This window comes from Mytilus californianus, unplaced genomic scaffold, assembly GCF_021869535.1.
Source record: "Mytilus californianus isolate M0D057914Y unplaced genomic scaffold, xbMytCali1.0.p SCAF_5, whole genome shotgun sequence".
In the NCBI taxonomy this organism is placed as follows: domain Eukaryota; kingdom Metazoa; phylum Mollusca; class Bivalvia; order Mytilida; family Mytilidae; genus Mytilus; species Mytilus californianus.
Window position 1 is genome coordinate 67,756,084 of NW_026262701.1, and position 22,395 is coordinate 67,778,478.

The 22,395-nt window shown below is 32.5% G+C and overlaps 2 protein-coding genes across 5 annotated transcripts in view; both read right to left on the minus strand.

The window, feature by feature from the left end:
• Window positions 1-22,395, minus strand: part of LOC127701268 (nuclear factor of activated T-cells 5-like) — a 347,248-nt gene that overhangs the window by 134,207 nt on the left and 190,646 nt on the right. The window lies entirely within an intron of this gene.
• Window positions 1-22,395, minus strand: part of LOC127701287 (SUMO-activating enzyme subunit 2-like) — a 37,165-nt gene that overhangs the window by 6,269 nt on the left and 8,501 nt on the right. The window contains exons 6-13 of the mRNA XM_052205154.1: window positions 21,111-21,232; window positions 12,827-12,894; window positions 11,215-11,339; window positions 6,326-6,422; window positions 3,252-3,388; window positions 1,638-1,731; window positions 881-993; window positions 131-286 (exon numbers count right to left, since the gene is read on the minus strand). Coding sequence (XP_052061114.1) covers window positions 131-286; window positions 881-993; window positions 1,638-1,731; window positions 3,252-3,388; window positions 6,326-6,422; window positions 11,215-11,339; window positions 12,827-12,894; window positions 21,111-21,232 — 912 coding nt within the window. The remainder of the gene's footprint in view (window positions 1-130; window positions 287-880; window positions 994-1,637; window positions 1,732-3,251; window positions 3,389-6,325; window positions 6,423-11,214; window positions 11,340-12,826; window positions 12,895-21,110; window positions 21,233-22,395) is intronic.

The following is a 22,395-nucleotide window of genomic DNA, read 5'->3' on the forward strand; positions in this document are numbered from 1 at the left end:
ACTTCATGAAAAATTACATTAACCAAAAACTTTAACCTGACACTGGACTCACAGACTGATGCACAGACCAGTAAACATCAGTATATTTTATCTATATAGATCGGCTTCCATCTTACAAATCTATATTTACCTTATCTTCTAATTGTTTAACTGTAAACTTCTCTGTATTCAAAACAACTGTGACCTCAGGTTTTGATGAACACACATAACATTTAGGATTTGGTTTATCTAAAGCACAAGGTACAAGTAATTTCTTCCGAGGATTGGCCTGTCTGTTCAGATATATCTGTACAAGAAAAAAATCACCTTTTGAAAACAACTCACTCCTATGTTTATTTACACAAGCGTTTAATTTTGCTTTGTGATTACTATCAGGGATTTGATAAAATTTGTTATGAAAACTTATTACTCATATACAAGTATCATTTCATTATTGAATGGTTTATTTATAATTAAATACCTTTTTCTTTAACAGGTATTGAGTATGTAGGTTGATGTACACTAGTTAAATGTTTTAACATCTATCTATTTGATTTTCAGAAGCAATGAAAAATCGATGAACTTGGCATCAAACAAATCATCACTTGACACATTGGCAAATATTCACGTCATTTCTCTCCAAATCTGAGTACCTTTTGCCTTTGGCAAGTTTGCAAGTGGAGGTTTCTGACACTGTTATAGGTCCAAGGCTCTAAATCAAAATTGTCAGGTGCTATAAATTTGTCCAAATGTAACGGATTTTAAAGGTTAAAAAAAACTTTCTGTGGTGATGAATTTGAAATTTTAGTATCATTGAACATTATAGATAAAACAAAATTTAATTTTCAATGAAAAGAATTTGTTTTTACCTGTTCTAAAACAACTAAAATGTAATTCATACCTGTTTACACTTATCAAAATCTCCATGTAGAACTTTAATCCCCTCCATTACAATGAGGGCAGCTATAATAGCATTTGTTGTAGCTATCGCAGGAATTATATTACCAGCCATAGCTGAAATTATCACAATTTAAAACTGTATCTATAAGCAAAACTTTTTCCTTTCAAATTGTCCCAGTACAGACACCAATTAGAGTCAGTAATAACTTCATTGACTGGCAAATCATTTTAAATAAATGTATTTTTGAATTTGTCAATTTACAGGATAGTTTTTTCTTTTCGTAAAATTTCTTTTAGGCAGTACAAAACAAATAATATTGAGTCGAAGTTAATTAAAGAAAACTAACTAACTTAGATATCCCGATTCCAGAAGAAAAAGCTACAAGTAGCAGAAGTACATTTTATTTCAAATAATAAAGTATACATGGATAAAACTAATGAAAAAACGGCAAAATTTAGATCTACTGCCAACACATTAAAATGATTGATAGATAGTTGAATGATTGTTGTTGTTCTCTAAACTATGAGAGAGTTGTTGCAACGTTTCTTGTTGGTGAGAAACTCTTTAAATGCAGGGAATACAATTTAATGTCTGCATTCCAATGGGGATAAGATGTGTATTTGATACATCCCCCACAACTGTTAACCCCACTTGAATAGCAGCATACCATAAGACATGAAACAATTTTTTTTTAAAAACCTCATGGAAAATATATCTGCATGTTCACAAATTACAATTTGCTTCAGGTAAAACTTACATTTTATGTCAAATCTAGATTTTAAAGAAATACCAAAGATATATGCTCTGATATTAGCTGTACTTGTTACAAAATCCATGGCAATGTCATCATCCTAAAAATAAACACAGATAAAAAAAGTTTAAAAATTTCAAATATACATGTGGACTAAATAAATGATACACTTTTAAAAGTGTTCTCACCACATTATTTCTCTGTTATTCATTTTCTTTAAATATTTGTATTTCACAATTTATTGGCAAATACAGAGGCATTTGATTTCATGAAGTAATTCTGATGTTTACATCAGCCATTTAAGTTTACTTCTGACACATTAAATATTCAAATTAATCTTGAAATATGACAATCAATAAAAATCAATTAATTAAAGTGATTCCTTTCTTCCTTTGCCTAGTATATATATCTTACATGAAGAGTTTAAAAAAGCTAGGAAGACTGAAAAGCTTTTTGAGAGATTGATTCAAACACAACTGGACATACTATTGTACTAACATCTGCACTTAGAAAATGTTCTGAAATTCCCTCAAAATTGTTCGAAATCAAACAATCACTTAATAAAACTTTCAAAATTGAAATGAAAGAACAGCTAAATAGATATTTGTCTGTTTTAACTTGAAACATGTATTTTGTATGCTGTGCAGTTTTTCATCATGCTCCCAAACTCCTTCTTTCAAATTCTTAGTGCATGGATGCCAATCCCTGTTTAATCTAATCTTGAAATATATCTTAGAGATGTGATTAATTTTTTAAAATTATTGATTTTCATAGCTGTAAAAATTCTTCCATAAAGTTTCCTTAAATACTATAAGAAATTAAACAACAGATAAATTATATTCTTTCAAATTATTGATTTCCCTTTTTTTTTTTTTAAATTAATACTCTCATTAAGACTGTGGGATATTTGTTTACACAAAGACCTTAAATTTAAAGTTGTTCCTATTTGATATTGTCATACTCTATCATTATGAAGCTTAAATATTGCATGTCTCGTATTATTGAGGAATACCATATTAACACCACATGTGTGATCTATGCATATCCATACAATCTATATCTACCTTAATCAAAAACAGAAATAAGTTGAAATTCTGAAACTTTCACTTTTGAGGCAAAACTTTTTTTTTTTGTCTATAACCAATATGTTTTACCTTTTGAGATTGATGTACACTATGATAATAATATGTATTGATTCATATGGTCTAGAACATAAATTAAAAAAAAAGTACAACTCAATCTCCCTATACTCTATACTCCTGGTAAAAGCTGTTGGAACATATTTTGTTCATATTAAACAGAGTTTGGTTTATTCATGTCAAATTGATAAATAATATTCAATGCTGTCTTGTTATATGAGTTCAGTTTTAACAGGTGTCTGGATTCTATTTAAAATGCTTTAAACCCGCAGCATTTTTGTGTCTGTCCCAAGTCAGGAGCCTCTGGCCTTTGTTAGTCTTATATGTTTTTTTGGGTCTTTTTTTTTAAATTTTGGTTCATTTATATGTTTCGGAGTTTAGTGTGACTTCGGCTGTTTTCTGCTCTTTGGTCGGGTTGTAGTCTCTTTGACACATTCCCTGTTTCCATTCTCAATTTAATTCCCTGTATTTAGCACCGTACCTTATCCCATACCAGTATACCATCTCCCTGCTGATGTACTTGGTCTCTAAGTTTAGATAAGCATGTTGAGAAAACATCAGAACATTCCTGTATAGACCAAACTCTCTGGTCTCTCATACCTGTTTCTAAACTTTTATCTGTATAAAAAAATAGTATCATTATATTATATATGACCTAATACCTTTTTTCCCAAATCTATTATTTAACTGGGATAAATATCTCAAATTAAAAATCTCTGATTTTTTTGGTTTGCATCTAAACCTGTTTCTGTTTATTGAAATATCCTTAACTTTTCATAGAGGAAGTTCCATAATTTATTATGCACATCCCTATTAAGCATATGGTCACAACACAGTAGTGAAACACAACCAAAATTTTCCTTTTTTGAAAAAAATTCATATATTCTTAAGGTGACTTTCTAGAACCATTCTCAACTGGAATAATCTGCATTATGTTGTTTGACAGCAGTTGGAGTGATTGACCAATCTACTTTATTGGTTTAAGGAAATGATTTCTTTATAGTTTTGTTGTAACTAGTCCATAGTAGGATTTTTCAAACATTTTTTATTTGTATTTTACATATCAACTTACGTCAACTGGCAAGTTATAAATCTTACAGATTAACTTTCATCACCTAGCAAGATAAAGTTGACCTTAGATGGATTTGGCTATTTGTTTTAGGTATTTTTGTCATATAGCTCTTCAACTGTTTCGGTACTTATACATCCCTCGGATTTCAAATGTTTGGCTTTGAGCGTTCCTGATGAAGGTAAATCCAGAAAAGCGCTTCGGACGCATGAAATTATTAAACGTGTTGTGTTCAATTTTTTACATCACTGGGTCGATACCTCTGCTGGTGGACTATCAGTCCCCGAGGGTATCATCAGCTCAGTAGTCAGTACTTCGATACTGACATGATTTATAACAAACTTTTCTAAAATTGCCCGTTTATAAATTTTGAAATTATAAAGAAACTAAGGTTTCAACTCCCTCAGGCAAAGTTGACCTTAGATGGATTTGGCTATTTGTTTTAGGTATTTTTGTCTTATAGCTCTTCAACTGTTTCGGTACTTATACATCCCTCAGATTTCAAATGTTTGGCTTTGAGCATTCCTGATGAAGGTAAATCCAGAAAAGCGCTTCGGACGCATGAAATTATTAAACGTGTTGTGTTCAATTTTTTACATCACTGGTTCGATACCTCTGCTGGTGGACTATCAGTCCCCGAGGGTATCATCAGCTCAGTAGTCAGTACTTCGGTACTGACATGATTTATAACAAACTTTTCTAAAATTGCCCGTTTGTAAATTTTGAAATTATAAAGAAACTAAGGTTTCAACTCCCTCAGGCAAAGTTGACCTTAGATGGATTTGGCTATTTGTTTTAGGTATTTTTGTCATATAGCTCTTCAACTGTTTCGGTACTTATACATCCCTCGGATTTCAAATGTTTGACTTTGAGCATTCCTGATGAAGGTAAATCCAGAAAAGCGCTTCGGACGCATGAAATTATTAAACGTGTTGTGTTCAATTTTTTACATCACTGGGTCGATACCTCTGCTGGTGGACTATCAGTCCCGAGGGTATCATCAGCTCAGTAGTCAGTACTTCGGTACTGACATGATTTATAACAAACTTTTCAAAAATTGCCCGTTTGTAAATTTTGAAATTATAAAGAAACTAAGGTTTCAACTCCCTCAGGCAAAGTTGACCTAAGATGGATTTGGCTATTTGTTTTAGGTATTTTTGTCATATAGCTCTTCATCTGTTTCGGTACTTATACATCCCTCGGATTTCAAATGTTTGGCTTTGAGCGTTCCTGATGAAGGTAAATCCAGAAAAGCGCTTCGGACCCATGAAATTATTAAACGTGTTGTGTTCAATTTTTTACATCACTGGGTCGATACCTCTGCTGGTGGACTATCAGTCCCCGAGGGTATCATCAGCTCAGTAGTCAGTACTTCGGTACTGACATGATTTATAACAAACTTTTCTAAAATTGCCCGTTTATAAATTTTGAAATTATAAAGAAACTAAGGTTTCAACTCCCTCAGGCAAAGTTGACCTTAGATGGATTTGGCTATTTGTTTTAGGTATTTTTATCATATAGCTCTTCAACTGTTTCGGTACTTATACATCCCTCAGATTTCAAATGTTTGGCTTTGAGCGTTCCTGATGAAGGTAAATCCAGAAAAGCGCTTCGGACGCATGAAATTATTAAATGTGTTGTGTTCAATATTTTATACATCTTGCAAATTAACTTTCATCAACTGCCAAGTTATAAATCTTACAGATTAAATTTCAACATACAAGTTATAAATCTTTCATCAACTGGCAAATTATAAATCTTAGAGTAATTTTCATTAACTGGCAAGTTATAAATCTTGCAGATTTAACTTTCAACTGGCAAGTTAAATATCTTACAGATTAACTTTTATCAACTGGAAAGTTATATATTTTTCAAATTTACTTTCATCAACTAGCAAGTTATTTATCTTACAGATCAAATTTCATCAACTGGCAAGATATATCTTATAAATAACTTTCATCAACTGGCAAGTTATATATCTTATAAATAACTTTCATCAACTGGTAAATTATAAATCTTATAGGTACTTTCCATCAACTGGCAAGTCATAAATCTTAGAGATCAACTTCATAAACTGGCAAATTATAAATCTAAAGATCAACTTTCACCAAATTGTAAGTTATAAATCTTACAGATTAACAGTCAGGCGAGCTATATTCTGTTAACAGGTGGAGATAGTTTACAGATGAACTTACATTAACATGTGAGCTATTAATCTTACAGATTAGCTTCCATCAACAGTTGAGCTATATTCTGTTAACAGATGGAGATATATGGTTACAGATCAACTTGCATTAACAGGGGAGCAATAAATTTTACAAGACAACATCCATTAACAGGTGAGCTATAAATATTACAGATTAACTTCCATTGACAGATAAGTTGTAAATCTGACAAACTAACTTCCATTAACAGTTGAGCTATACATTTTATAGATCAACTTTTATTTAAGCATTGCATTCAAACAATCCAGAATATAAACAAACCTTTTGGTAAATCAGAATACTCAAGTGGAGTTGGTGGTCGTCGTTTCTTCCATAAATTTTCCATTGATAATAAATATTTTATATCATCTTTAAAAAACTGAAAAATACAAATGATTGAAATGACAGAAAATAAATTGAAATGGGACATTGAAAATATGCAATCCCTAAAATTTTAGGACAAATTTAAGGACAGATGTTCTCTCGAAAATGTGGACAAATTAAATGTACACAGATGGGATTCCCTGTCACTAATCACAAAAAAATTCCTAGACATAAGAACTTCTTGTATTCTAACTAAAGCAGGTAAACAAACAGAATATAACTTGGTCCCTCCCATTACATCATTAGTTTTTAAGATTAAGTGTTAGATGTAAATTCTATGTTAATCCTGACCTCTAAATATCTATAAAACCTTTGTTGTTAGGCTGTTGTCTCAGAAAAATTAAGATAACAAGGAAGTTATACACCTGTAAACAAAGCAGATTTCAGTAATCTTGGTAAATTTGTTAAAAATAAATTACATAAACATGATAAATTTTCTATACCACCAGTGATCATGAATGAGCTATTTAATGAGTTAACAAAACTTGATATAAACAAAGCATTTGGTATGGATAATATTGGACCAAAAATCCTAAGATTAAGTGCCCCTTTTATTGCATCACCTCTCACATACATATTTAACCGAGGCTTTAATTAAAATATTGTTTGTTTGCAGTTTACCGACCGACCCTCGAAAATCCGCCCGACTGTGAAAATTTTATTGCTTTTAATTTGAAGAAATTATTTTTATTTTTCTATTGACGCAATCCGGAACTTCTGGTCGTTTCTGGAATTGATTTAAAGTCTGGGTCAATTACACGTTTCAAGTTCGGTTTTTCTTACTTTCTTGTCAAGCGAACATGGGACCGTTTAATAATAAAGCACATGGAGATTGTTTACAAGTATCGATGAAGACATGGATGAGTACTTTGCGCTGTCGTTTTCTGTCAATTTTAAAACAAATAACAACCAAAAAAGTTTAATAGTAAACTGTTTATACAGATTCAGACAGATATCATTGACGATTTGAGAACACATGATGCAGCGGATATTCATAAAACCGACACGATAACCATTTCCATCTCAAACAGATTGGGTACAGAATCTCTTGAGCCTGACTTTATGGAACCAATATCAGTGGTTAAACAATTTGACAGCAGCCTGAAGTATGCCATAGTTTCTATAAAACGTTGTGAAGACAACAAGGATGAAACCACTTCTCCATGACTTCATGGATATCTGTTAAAACGCCAGGAAGGGCGCATTTGAAATTTATAATCGATAGACAATGCCAAATCTATAAGAAGCCACAGAAACTACACAAAAATGTAAAGAAAATGAATGGTTGGCTTGTAAAAATAAGTATACTTTCTCTATGTTAAATCTATCTTCTATTGCAATGAGTATGCTCCTTTAGGATAAGGGGAGCTACCCCACTCATTGCAATTCTTCTCCCTCTTACAATATTAAATATACCCAAACAGTGTGAATTGAATTAAAACATGTCCTTAGGAGCTATGCTGCCAATTTTTTATGCAGTCAAAACATTTCAGCACACACAATTTACTTTTAAAGGGATGCTATTGATTTCACCCTGAAGTCTAAGATTTTTTTTGGTTTTAATTAAAGCCTGATCACATCAACATATCTATCAAAATATAACCTTATTACATATAATTAAATATTGTTAGATTTATGAAAACAGCCAGATGTCAAATATATTTTTTCAAGTTTCCTTTTTTTTTAATTGAGAAAGATTCAATGGTTAATTTTTTTTATTGATAACACTCTTACATTTTCCTAATGAAAATACTCTACTCATGAAAACTTTCTAGTAAAGAAGCATATTTCAGTGAACAATTTTTTTAAAACAATTCTAGTCATACCTTGTTTATAAGATCTTATAAGTGTTCCAGTACTAGTATTTAATAATGTCATAAATTGGATAATCACACCATGTTATAGTTTCAATTTTGGTTGAAAAGTTTTTATCTGAAAATGCCTGTTCATTTCATGTTGGTTTTCAGTGTTTGTTGTTTTAAAAAAAAATTTCTTCACAAGAAACTTGGTTTGTGTAACTGCTTGTATAAACTTCATTTTGGCTGATAAAATAAAATATTTTTCCTACCTACCGACCCTTCAGTCTGAAGGTACAGTCGGAAAACTGCAAACAAACATATTTTTAAGGTTGGCCCGAATGATAGATACTGGCAAATATCCTTCTTTACTGAAGAATGCTAAGGTAACACCAGTTTTCAAGGATGGTGACAAGCTTTTAGCAACAAATTACAGACCTATATCTGTTCTTCCAACTTTATCAAAATTAATAGAAAGACATGTTTCTAATAATATGTACAAATACTTATCTAAACTTAAACTTTTACACCCTACACAATCTGGTTTCAGGCCGCAGCATTCTTGTCAAACTGCACTTATTAATATCATTGACAAATGGTTGCAAGAAATGAATGATGGAAATTTAAACCAAGCAATTTTATTAGATTTTAGAAAAGCTTTTGATTTGGTAGATCATGACATTCTTTGTTTAAAGCTTGAAATTTATGGATTTAGTGAGGCTACTGTTAGTTTTTTCAAGTCATACCTGAATAACAGAAAACAGCAGGTAAACATTTGTAATGTTTATTCTGAACAACAACATGTAAAATTTGGTGTCCCCCAAGGTTCTATACTTGGTCCTCTATTGGTTGTGCTATTTATAAACGACCTTCCCTTATGCATTGAAAATTGTGAAACAGACCTATATGCTGATGACACCACTCTTCATAAATCAGGGAAAATCATAGAAAATATACATGATGATGTTCAAGAAGATTTATACAGGGTTGAAGAGTGGTGCAAAATGAATAACATGTTCATTAATGCAAATAAAACAAAATGTTTGGTTACTGGAACAAAGCAGAAACTATCAATTCAGACTAATCAACCAAACTTGATAATAAATTCAAAAGTATTACAAAATTCTTCATGTGAAAAATTATTAGGTGTTAAAATTGACAGCACACTTAACTGGAGAAATCAAATTGACCAAGTTTGTGCTAATATATCATCCAGAATATACCTTCTTTCTAAAATAAAGAAATTTTTAGATATAAATGCAAGGAAAACATATTACAATGGGTATATTCTGCCCCTAATTGACTACTGCTGTATTATTTGGGGTGAATGTAAAAATGAAGGGATAACAAGAATTTTAAAACTCCAAAAAAGGGCAGCAAGATTAATTCTAGATGCAGATCCTTTATCCCCCTCAGCCCCCTTATTTAAAAAACTTGGGTGGATGACAGTTGACAATAGAATCAAATACCACAAATATTTACTTCTATATAAATGTATGCGTATGGAAGCACCAATGTACCTAGTTCAAAAGTTTAAACTGAAATCAGATAATAATCCTTACTCCTTGAGAGGTGTCACTCAAGGTAATCTGATAGTTCCTAAGCCAAAAGCTGAGCTATTTAAGAAATTTTTTGTTTTTTTCTGGATCAGTGTTATGGAATGGACTACCACACAAAATGCGTAAAGCTCAAAACACTTATACTTTTCAACAAAGTATCAAGAAGTACTTAACACAGTCCTGATAAGATTATGTTTTCTACAATGTATTTGTATATTTTTTTTTTTTTTTTTTATTTGATTTTTTGACTACATGTTCATCTTGAACAGTTTTATATCTTATCATGTTAATAATATTACATTGAACTACTTGACTGTAAATTAACTATGTGTAAATATCTGTTTTTGATTGTATTGTAATTTGTATGTGAGGGCCTCAGGGAAGATTAGTTTACTGTAACTAACTGAGTTTACCCTCTTTAAATAAAGAATTTATTATTATTATTATTATTATTACTGATGTTTGCCCAATATTTCCTTTCATTTAAATTGTTTTTTTTAAATTAATCTATTTATAGAGAAGATAACCTGTCTGTAATTTGAGTTGATGAAATCTGTTCATTTCACTCTGTGTACTTTGGGAAACCTTTTACTAACCTTATTGAATAATTTGTGAGGATTATAAGCTTTCCCTGCCACCCATGTTCTTGTGGATTTTCTTTTTTATATATTTTATCCTTTACAAACCTTATTGAATAATTTGTGAGGACTATAGTCTGTCCCTGTGGCCAATGTTCTGGTGGATTTTCTTTCTATATATTTCAGGGCTTCCAAAAATTATTTGTGCCAGCCAGACATTTTTTGTCTTATCCCGATTTTACTCCCTTAAGACTAAATAACAAATGGCACTCATGGTAATCAGTTGGGCATCATATAAACAATGATTGAAATAAAAACGATATCAAGTTTGACTTTTCATACAAATTCCATGTACTGACGTAAACTGTTAAATTGACAGTGCATCATTTAAAGTGTGCATATTAGTGTACTAATATCTGGCTTATAATCTTTATTTGTGCAAAATTACTTTGTCAAAAACTTTACTTTCGTTTTTAGTAGGCACATTTTCTTATACCAGATGTTGACTTGACAATGGCAAAACATGGATCAGAAACGTTCGTTTACAAAGCATGATTGTGTTTAAGTAGCTCTTATAACATTATTTCTTCAAGAAAATACTTGAAATGAACGTAAGATAAAAGTATCAATGATAATTTTAGCATTTTAAAAAATTTATGATGTAGAAGTAAATCTCACACCTGTGCATGTGTGTACTAGTTCAAACAAAGTGATTCTGACGATTGTGGATTTTCTTTCTACATATTTTATCCTTTACTTACCTTATTGAATAATTTGTGAGGATTACAAGCTATCCTTGTGGCCCATGTTCTAGTGGATTTTTTTCTATATACGGTATTTTATTCTTAACTAACCTTATTGAATAATTTGTGAGGATTATAAGCTGTCCCTGTGGCCCATGTTCTTGTGGATTTTCTTTCTATACCACCTGCAGCATTCTCTGAGGCTTCTTTCTCCAGAGCACTTTTACCAGCATCACCTGTAAAAGAAAGGTATGCAATATAATGTAACAATTTTTCAGGTCTAAGAAAACAGTCAGGTAAAGAACAAAATCAGAAATAGGAATATAACCAAAACAAGAATGTGTCCATAGTACACAGATGCCCCACTCGCACTATCATTATCTATGTTCAGTGGACCGTGAATTTGAGGTCAAAATTCTAATTTGTTATTAAAATTAGAAAGATCATATCATAGGGAACATGTGTACTATGTTTCAAGTTGATTGGACTCCAACTTCATCAAAAACTACCTTGACCAAAAACTTTAACCTGAAGTGGGACAGACTGATGAACGAACGGACGCACAGACCTAAAAACATAATGCCCCTCTACTATCATAGGTGGGGCATAAAAATGAAATATTGATTTACTTTTGTTGTATAACACCACTTTCAGCCCTCTTGGTTATATTGTGGCAGTCAGTTTTTAATTGGTGGAGGAAGTCAGATTGCCCAGAGGAAACCACCACCTTCTGCAGCAAAACTCGCAATCCTGGTCAATTTAGAACAGAGTGGAATGCACCTGCCACACCTGGCACAAGCAGGGTCCCAACTCTCAACCTCAGTGTTGACAGATTAGTGATTGCTGTAGATTAACTTAGACCACTAGGCTGCCAAGGTCCCAAACTAAAGCAAGCAGGCTATTTAAGTAAATGGAACAAAAACATATCAATCTGTATTTAAGGAAATAGGAACATGGTAAATGTAACTAAATGGGTCAATATCAAAGTAAGGAACACAATTATAATATGTAAACAAAAAATCTCTGTGCAATGATATTTAACATGTTGCTACTTTCAATAATTGACTGATCTTAACCATTTGTGTTGTTTTACATGCAAAGGACCACAGAATAAACATGTTAAAACTATGGAGATTAATATCAAACTGCCAGACAATGTAGCTATGCTATTTTTTTATGTTATGTTCGCTTATGTTCATTATATTTATTGATTTCAATTAAGGAGCCACATAATTAAAAATGTCACCATTAATCTTTGGTATTACACCACTAACTCTAAGTATTAAAAGCATTAATATTCTATTCAGCTTACTGTAATAGATACATTGTATATAATTTAAGTCAAATAGAACAGACATCTTATTTCAATAATGGTAGCTTTTATGACCAAAATTTAGACTTTTCCTTTCCCTTTAGAATGTCAGAATTCTGAAAATCTTTTTTTGTCTATTCATTGTATATAAATCCCAAACCCAGATTTCTAAGGAACCTTGAAACACTTATATTGAATCAGTGAAATATATGATCTTTTTCCGAAAATATAAACAGTTTTGACTATATTTCCATTGCAGCAAATTCCAAAACAGTAACCTGACAGAAACTTCTATATCAAAATGGGTTTAAGAAAATGAAATAAAAAAACTGGCACTTGGGAATGAAATCATACACTAAATTATCTATCTTGAATGTATAAACTTGTGCATTTCAATATAATGCTACAAACCAGCAAGCTCCGGATCTTCTGTGTCTGGTGATACATCCTGATCTGGATCATCTTCACCAAATAACTGACTAGAAAATATAATAAACATGTGATGTTAGAAATGGGAAACATTTTACTATCATAGACTTTTGGAATCAATGTAATCATTTGCCTACCGTTTTTAGGTGTGCATAATACACGGGTTTTTACCCTGGGAATGATTTCTGAAAAAGGGGGTGTGTAATATGTATGGCTACACTGTTCTTGAGACTTTTTTTCAGGCCAAATTCCCATCAAGAAACCAGGTGGTCTTGAGGAAAATATTTTTGTAGCATAAACTTGATTGTGTTGTTTTACATATATATTTGTACCTTCTTGTATCTGATTTGTAATGTTATATGCAAATAAAAATCGTTTAAATGCTTAAGTAGTTGTTTTTTGCGTTTTCTTGTGTTCTCCGTTGCCGCCCGGAAGTTGCATTTGATCATGTCCAAATTAGAAATGAAAGATTCTGTCAATGACTAAATTAGTGTAGGTATTTCTAGAGTTTATTACTTACTTTGTATATGTGTTCTAACAAGTAATACACCTTTCCATTTTCTACTGGTATGCCCCGCCCCCCCCTTAGCAACACATGGCAACCCAGCATCCTAGGTCAAGCTAATCAACAAAATGGCGGTTATTATGAACATTGAATAATAACAAAGTGAATAATTTCTTATAACAAATATATATAAGAGCAATATATTGTTCATATATTTGTTTTTGTGTTAAAGTATGATGAAATAGTTACTCCTGAAGAGTTGAGAGAGATAAATTGATGACATTTTGAAGAAATTATGTCTATTTATACTGAATAAAAAGAAACAATTAAAATACTTTTGCAAATTTCAAGCTATTAAATTACCCTCACTCCCCAAAAATATAATCTAACAACTAGATATAGAATATAATATTGCATGATTGATAAGATAAATTACAGGTTTAATTAAGCATGGCTAATGAATGCTGATAAGTGTGTTTACTGTGTAGAAAAACACAGCATGGGTCAACTTGTAAAACAAGCATCCTTGCTCCAGTAGCTATTAGATTATTTATCAAATAACATTTAACCGGATTTCTTTTTTTATATCCATAGATAACTTATGGTAATTAAAATTCTATCACTAAGTAAAAAATAAAGAAGAAAAGAAAATTATTTATTATTTGCTTACATAAATATTTGGTCATTGTAGTTCGTCTTTGTTTTAAATTTATATACAACTCTTGTCCTTAACAGGAATCTTTGCACATTGTACTCACCCTTTTTTTCAAATAAAGAAAATAAAATATATCCGATACTTCTCACTTCCTTTCATTTTTTTTTAATTCATACACAAAATTTGAAAAAGGTCAAGTACAATCAGCAAATACTCTCACAGTAGACCCAAGTCATATCAAAATTAAACATTATCTTACTTGTTATGAAGCATCTATTGAAATATATTTTTTTATTATTATTTCAGTTTCCCCTCTGTCTTATAACAAAATGCTAGCGATGAGGGCATAACAAACATAAATACTTTCATTTTTATACATTTTGTACACAAAAAGACTACAAATATCTGATTCACTACATCATTCCATGCAGACTTTCAGATCAGTAATTCTTATTTCCATCTCATTCCAACGAGGTTGTATATAATTTTTCATCCAGATTAATTTTAAGGTGAGAAAACTTACATTATCTCTAAAACAATTTGATTGTTAAAGAACATGGAATATTTCTTGTATAAATATTATACTGGAAAATTAAAATTTTGTATAAAATATGTCAATTCAAAAGATGATCAATACGTGAAGTTTTCAGTTTAAACTGCTTCCAAGTACAAATATTTTAACATTTGAATTGTTCTTTGTAATTGAAATTGGAAAGGTGTCAATTATTTTGTTGCTGTATCTTTACTATATTATAATTGTAATTTCCAGAAATTTTACATACTACCTTGCATGTTTAATTGTTTAAACCAAGGATTTTAAACTTTTAAATTAATGCAAAAAATATCAATTTCAACTCAGTTTGTACACCAATTGAAATCTTGTGTTTCAGAATATATATATTTTTTTATTTTTCAAAATAGCATGTAAACAATATTTCAAAAACAATAAGCACTGCCATTATATTCCTTTTTAATTGATATATTAATAACTTTCATACATTGAAACAAATTTTTTATTGTTTCAAGTTGACAAATTGACCTTCCTCTACCCTCTAACATTGATTCCTTTCCCAAAAACAAATTCTGGATGATTTAATTGTGAAAATTTCAAGAAATGTTAGATCAAATTAACTGTTTAAATAGGAATGTTTGACCGAGGTTATGGCCGACAACACGTGCTGCTACAAAATGTTTACACATGTGGTAAATTTACCACATGTGATTGGTCAATTAACTGATGATTGACAGGAGAGTGGAAAGGTGTATACAGAAGGTAAATGTATGAAAAATGAACGAAACACGTCCATTTGATGATAGCGACTGTCATTGATTTTTTTACTTTCGTAGTATCAGGTGATCATGTGTCATGTGACTTTTAACAATTGTAAAGTTGAAAAAAGGGATGATTTTAAACACGTTTTTACTTTGTAACATTTTTAAAAAAAACCTTCATACAAATCATAATTGCAGACATGTCAATGCCATATAGTAAACTGTACTGATTAGATTAAGGAACAAAATTAATCTGTCAATTGATTTGTTTTGACAACAATTAGACTTCCTAATTGACATTCAATAAGAGTGTGATAATCCGGATTATACGATTCAATGAGTACCAACAAACAACAAGAAATGATTGTAACAGGATGCTGTTACGAAGTCTCCCAAACGAAGCTCCCATAATTCGTAATTCCCAGGGTCGCCTGACATTGGGCAACGTCCAGTGAAAATTGGTTTGGTCCAGTAAAGTTATATGCATTAGAGATGCCTGGGGACTAACCTTGTATATCATTCAAATCATCTTGGTATGACAAACCAGAATATATATGGTTTAGAGGTGGGGATCTCGACCATTTACAAGATACTAGAACATTGGGGGTGGGGAGGAACCCCTGGGGACTGGCCCTATACGTCATTCAAATGTTCATTACATGACGAACAGGAATATATATGGTTTAGGGGTGGGGATCTCAACCATTTACAAGATATTAGAACTTTCTCAAATGGCAGGGGGTCGGGATGACCCCTGGGGACTAACCCTGTATATCATTCAAACCATCTTCGCATGACAAACCAGAATATATATGGTTTAGGGGTGGGGATCTTGATCACTCAGAAGATATTAGAACTTTCTTAAATGGCAGGGGGTGGGGTGACCCCTGGGGTCTAACCCTGTATTTCATTTGATGTGCTTTATCATGACAAACCGGAATATATATGGTTTAGGGGTGGGGATCTTGACCATTTACAAGATATTAGAACTTTCTCAAATGGCAGGGGGTCGGGATGACCCCTGGGGACTAACCCTGTATATCATTCAAACCATCTTAGCATGACAAACCAGAATATATATGGTTTAGGGGTGGGGATCTTGACCACTTACAAGATATTAGAACTTTCTTAAATGGCAGGGGGTGGGGGTGACCCCTGGGGACTAACCCTGTATAACAATTGATGTGCTTTATCATGACAAACCAGAATATATATGGTTTAGGGGTGGGGATCTCAACCATTTACAAGATATTAGAACTTTCTCAAATGGCAGGGGGTCGGGATGACCCCTGGGGGACTAACCCTGTATATCATTAAAAACCATCTTAGCATGACAAACCAGAATATATATGGTTTAGGGGTGGGGATCTTGACCACTTACAAGATATTAGAACTTTCTTAAATGGCAGGGGGTGGGGGTGACCCCTGGGGACTAACCCTGTATTTCATTTGATGTGCTTTATCATGACAAACCAGAATATATATGGTTTAGGGGTGGGGATCTCCACCATTTACAAGATATTAGAACTTTCTCAAATGGCAGGGGGTCGGGATGACCCCTGGGGACTAATCCTGTATATCATTCAAACCATCTTAGCATGACAAACCAGAATATATATGGTTTAGGGGTGGGGATCTTGACCACTTAGAAGATATTAGAACTTTCTTAAATGGCAGGGGGTGGGGGTGACCCCTGGGGACTAACCCTGTATTACATTTGATGTACTTTATCATGACAAAACAGAATATATATGGTTTAGGGGTGGGGATCTCGACCATTTATAAGATATTAGAACTTTCTCAAATGGCAGGGGGTCGGGATGACCCCTGGGGACTAATCCTGTATATCAATTAAACCATCTTAGCATGACAAACCAGAATATATATGGTTTAGGGGTGGGGATCTTGACCACTTACAAGGTATTAGAACTTTCTTAAAAGGCAGGGGGTGGGGGTGACCCCTGGGGACTAACCCTGTATTTCATTTAATGGGCTTTATCATTTAGAACATTTTCAATTAAAAAGATTGTGTCTATCACGAACGGTTTTCAATTGATAATCATTTGAAAATTTAAAAAAATAAAATCCCATAGGGTTCTATAGTAAAACCCTCTTTTCTTTTTGCCCCTCAAAGTACCCCTTTATAAACCCCATTGCACAAACAAAACCCTGATTGCACCACTAGACATGTTAGTCTAACATATTGTGAAACCCTAAGTTAATCTGACAAGCGGTTTTGGAGAACGGGTGCGGACAAGTTCAAATTTAAAAGCGGCGGAAGAAGAAGAATAATAATAATAATAAGAACTGAGCAAAAACAATAAGTCTTCCCAAACTTCGTTTGGGAGACTTAATAAATGAAATTAGCAGAGATTAAAATTTATTTCAGCACTAATTTATCAACTTAAATATTACAATTTATTCATTTATTGTGTATTTAAGAATATTCGTAATGATGTGTACAAGATTCACTGACTACAATTTGCATTTAAACAACTTCCCCATTTAACACTTCCTGTTGTTCTCAATCAAACACATCCATAGAAACAATAAAGAATCAAACATTGTTTGCTAAATTGTTCAATCTGCAACAATAGTTTCATGATCCTGTAATCAACCAGGACTGGAGTTCAATTTGTCTCCGAAAAAGAAATTATTTTCAATGAACGCATTTTACCAAGTTTCAAGTTGGGATTTTTCAAGAAAGTCCCTGCGTGTAAAGAATAAGAAGAAACTTTTTTTCTCAAGTTTCTAGGGTGAAAAAGGAGGTGCGTACTATGCATGAATGCGTTTTATACACACCTAAAGACGGTAATCAATATGTGTATACAATTCTATTTAGAAATCAAGCACTTCCTTAGAAATATAAACGCTAACTCAAACACTTTTTGCCTTTCTGTAGGTAGAATTTCAAAGATCTTGGTTAAATTTGTATATCATCTGTATAAAGTCATGCATGTAATTAGTTCATTCAAATTTGGTGTTGAGAACAGCATTTGTTCCATTTATTAAGCTTAAAATCTATTAAATAACAAAGTTTTAGATCAATCAAACAATATATATATATCACAACATTAACTAAACATATTACATGAACTATGAATGTTTGATATACAGAGGGTGGCCAAAACTATTTGTCAAATATGGCTGCAGAAATTCCAAAAAATATAATGACTTGACATTCAATGTCAATTTTATCAATCCTTTATTAACAACAAGGGAAAGTCTGTATTTCTAATATAAAAATCGTGTTTTGTCATGTGGCAGTATACGTCATATTGTTGTCAGATGCATCTTTGTTATTGTTTTCATGTGTAAAAGCCATGGGCAGGAAGGGAAGGATTTGTCAATGGACTGACATTAAAAGAGTTGCTGTAGATTTTAGGAATGGAGAAAAAATTTTTGACATTGCAAGAATATTACAACAGCCTAGGTCTACAATATTTGGTATTATCAGAAGACTTCAAGACGCTGGGACAAAAAAGAATCGTCCTAGATCAGGGAGGCCTCGAGCAATGATGGACCGGAACTACCTGCAGCTGGAAAGGATTGGAAAACAAGATCTTAGAACACCGCTTGCTGATATAACTGCAAAGTTTAATGAACAAATGGATGTTCAAGTATCTAAACGTACTGTACGACAACGATTGAGGAATCATTGATTTTTTCGGGGACTGTATGGAAAGATAAATGGAGAATGTGTCCCCATGGACACAGATGATGCCCCAGCTTGCATACAACATTATAAAGGGACATAACTCAAGAACTATAAAAGTGACGCTACCCAAATTTGTACTTGATCTGAGTTTTATAACATTTGGTTGAGGCAAACTTAAGTTAGAGAACGAAACTAAAAATTTTGCAATTTTTCCATTTATAAAGGGGCATAACTCTAGAACGGTTAAAGTGACGACACCAAAATTTAAACTTGATCTGTGTTTTGTGGTAATAAGCATTGTATATAAATCATAACATTTGGTTGAGGCAAACTTAAGTTAGAAAACGGAAACTAAAAATTTTGTAATTTTTCCATTTATAAAGGGGCATAACTCTAGAACAGTTAGAGTGACGCTACCAAAATTCAAACTTGATCTGTATTTGGTGGTAATAAGCATTGTGTATAAGTTTCATAACATTTGGTTGCGGCAAACTCAAGTTAGAGAACGGAAACTAAAAATTTTGCAATTTTTCCATTTATAAAGGGGCATAACTCTAGAATGGTTAAAGTGACCCCACCAAAATTCAAACTTGATCTGTGTTTTGTGGTAATTAGCATTGTGTATAAGTTTCATAACATTTGGTTGAGGCAAACTCAAGTTAGAGAACGGAAACTAATTTTGGGACGTACGGATGTACGTATGTACCTACGTCCCAAAATTGATTTCAGTTCTCTAACTTGAGTTTGCCTCAACCAAATGTTATGAAACTTAAGTATGTACAGATGGACAAGGGTAAAACTTAATGCCCCTCCGCTACAGCGGGGGCATAAAAATTGTTCATGGTGTAGGGAAAAGAGGTGGTGGACAACTCAATACAAATGAAGAAAAGGTTATATTCAGTGATGAATCTCAAGTGTGTGTCAGACAGGACGGGCGCGTATATGTGTGAAAGAAGCCAGGGGAAGGCTGGAAGGCTGGAGACCGGACTAAGTGGAAAGTGACTGAAAATTCAGCGCAATGGTGAGGGGATGTATCTGCTATCAACTGAGTAGGGACACTTATGAAGGTTAAGGGATAAATAAATGCAGACAAGTGTATCAGCATTCTGGACCATTATATTTGGCCCATTATTGTTAGACAATTCCCTGAAAATGACAATTTTTATAGGAAGACAATGCGCCAGTACATAGGGCTTGTTCAACCAAAGCTTACATAGTGAGAACACACCTAAAAATATGACTTGGCCAGCACAATCACTCAATTGGAATATCATTGAAAATGTATGGTTGTATTTCAAAGGAAACATCAGGTCCGGGTGTATAGAATAAATTCAAACGATGAACTGTACAGGTAAGTATTAAGGATCTGGCAAAGTATTTCTTAAAATTTCATTAGAAGTTTAAAATTGAGCATGGAAATGGGGAATATGTCAAAGAGACAACAACCCGACCAAAGAACAGACAACAGCAGAAGGCCACCAATGGGTCTTCAACGCAGCGAGAAAATCCCGCACCCGGAGGTGGTCCTCAGCTGGCCCCTATATAAAATTGTGTACTAGTTTAATGGAAATGGACGTCACACTAAAATGACTCAATTCCTAGGAGAATTTGTCGTGTTATTAGATTAAAGGGACACCTAACTAAGTATTAAAAGGTTTTGTTTTGTTTTATATTCATTTATTTATTGCATAAAATTACTTTCATTTTATGATGCAGTCAATAAGTTCACACGACAGCCATATTTGATGAATACTTTTGGCCACCCTCTGTTGTTATTCTTGCATAACATGCAAGAATATCTGAATATCTGATATTTACGGTTTGCACTAATCATGTTACTAAGATAAAAAAAGAGGTCTACTTCCTGGTTTTGAAAAATATGCAACTGCATTTTATTGAAGATGGCACACTGTTAGTTTTAAACTCTCATAGTACTTAAGAATTATTTATTTAATAAATAAACACAAGTGCTTCAGCAAATGATAAAAACTTTTTCCCTAGCACTTCAATGGCAAAAATCATGTACAAGACATGGCCTTTCTACATAATTTTCTGTGTTAAATTGATAAAAGGCCTTGTTGATGTAAGTCTTTTGATTTACAAAGAAAATTTTGAATTTGTGCATTAATACACTGAGAATAGCCATGAGAGTGAGAATACTGTTCAAACCACATACTTAAATAAATGTTTGGCCCACACAACACAATGCACTGGTTCTGATGGAGTATTACGTATCGTACAACCTGGAAAAGTTTTCTGTGGAGGTTTTGGTTGACATTCATAACATTCTGTTAAACCCTGTTAAATACATTAAAACATATATAAATTAAATGCAAACATCAAAAAATTTGATTCAGCAAATTTCAGATTTATAGCAAACCATGCAATCAGTCCCTACATGATAAGTCAAAACCCTTATTTGGCAAACAATCATAAAAATGTGAACTTAGTTTCATGTTGATGTGACCCCACTTTTATGGTAAACTACCTTAACCTGATACCAGGCAGACTAATCGACAAACAGATAACATAATGCCCCTCTACTATCATAGGCAGGGCATAATTAAGTAAAGGACATTGTTGACAAACACATTGAAGTACTATGAAGATAACTATTTAGAGACTGAAAATCAAAAGCCCCATATCTAGAATAAGATCTTGAGGAACCAGCTGATAAAGCCACAAACAATGTTGTGTTTGTTTGACGTAGGTATTACAATGCATCTTACATGAAGATATTCAAAATTCTAAATATTTTGTTTCTTTGTTGTATGTCAACTTTTCAGAGTTTGTGTTGGTGGTTGGAGTTGTCTGTTGTATTGTCCATTATTTTTTGGTGATTCCTGTTATCATTTTTTATGTATCATCAAAAATAAAACTCACTATATTTCAATGAAGCAACAAATATAGGTCAGAGAGACATAATTCTTAATAAATTATACATCTAAGACACATTTTTCTACCAAGTTTTATATGACTGTAGGGCATTCAGTATTCTAGATCTTAACTTAAACTTTGAACTCAAAATTACCTACTTTGTTATTGGATTCTAAATGCATCCTTACAACAAATAATATAATTGTAAGTCACTTAGTACCTGAGAAATGAACTAAAATATAAGTTACAGTTTATACATTTGCTCCATAAGATTCAGTCATATAACACAAATGTGTTTGTGGATCACACAGTATCTGAGATCTGAACTCATAGTTAAACTTAATATTAGTCAATTTACAACTCAGACTGGCTTACAATTAAAAGATAGTGGCTATAATCCCCTAGACGCATCCTTATACATGTACCTTATTATATGATGTAGGTCTCATAGTACCAGAGATCTGAACTAAGATGGATAACTAAGTATGTCAATATAGGTCAAAGTGATCTACTTGCTGGACGTTGCTATTATACCGATAATGCATCTTTACATCTGGTTCATAAAACTAAATACAAGTAATGAA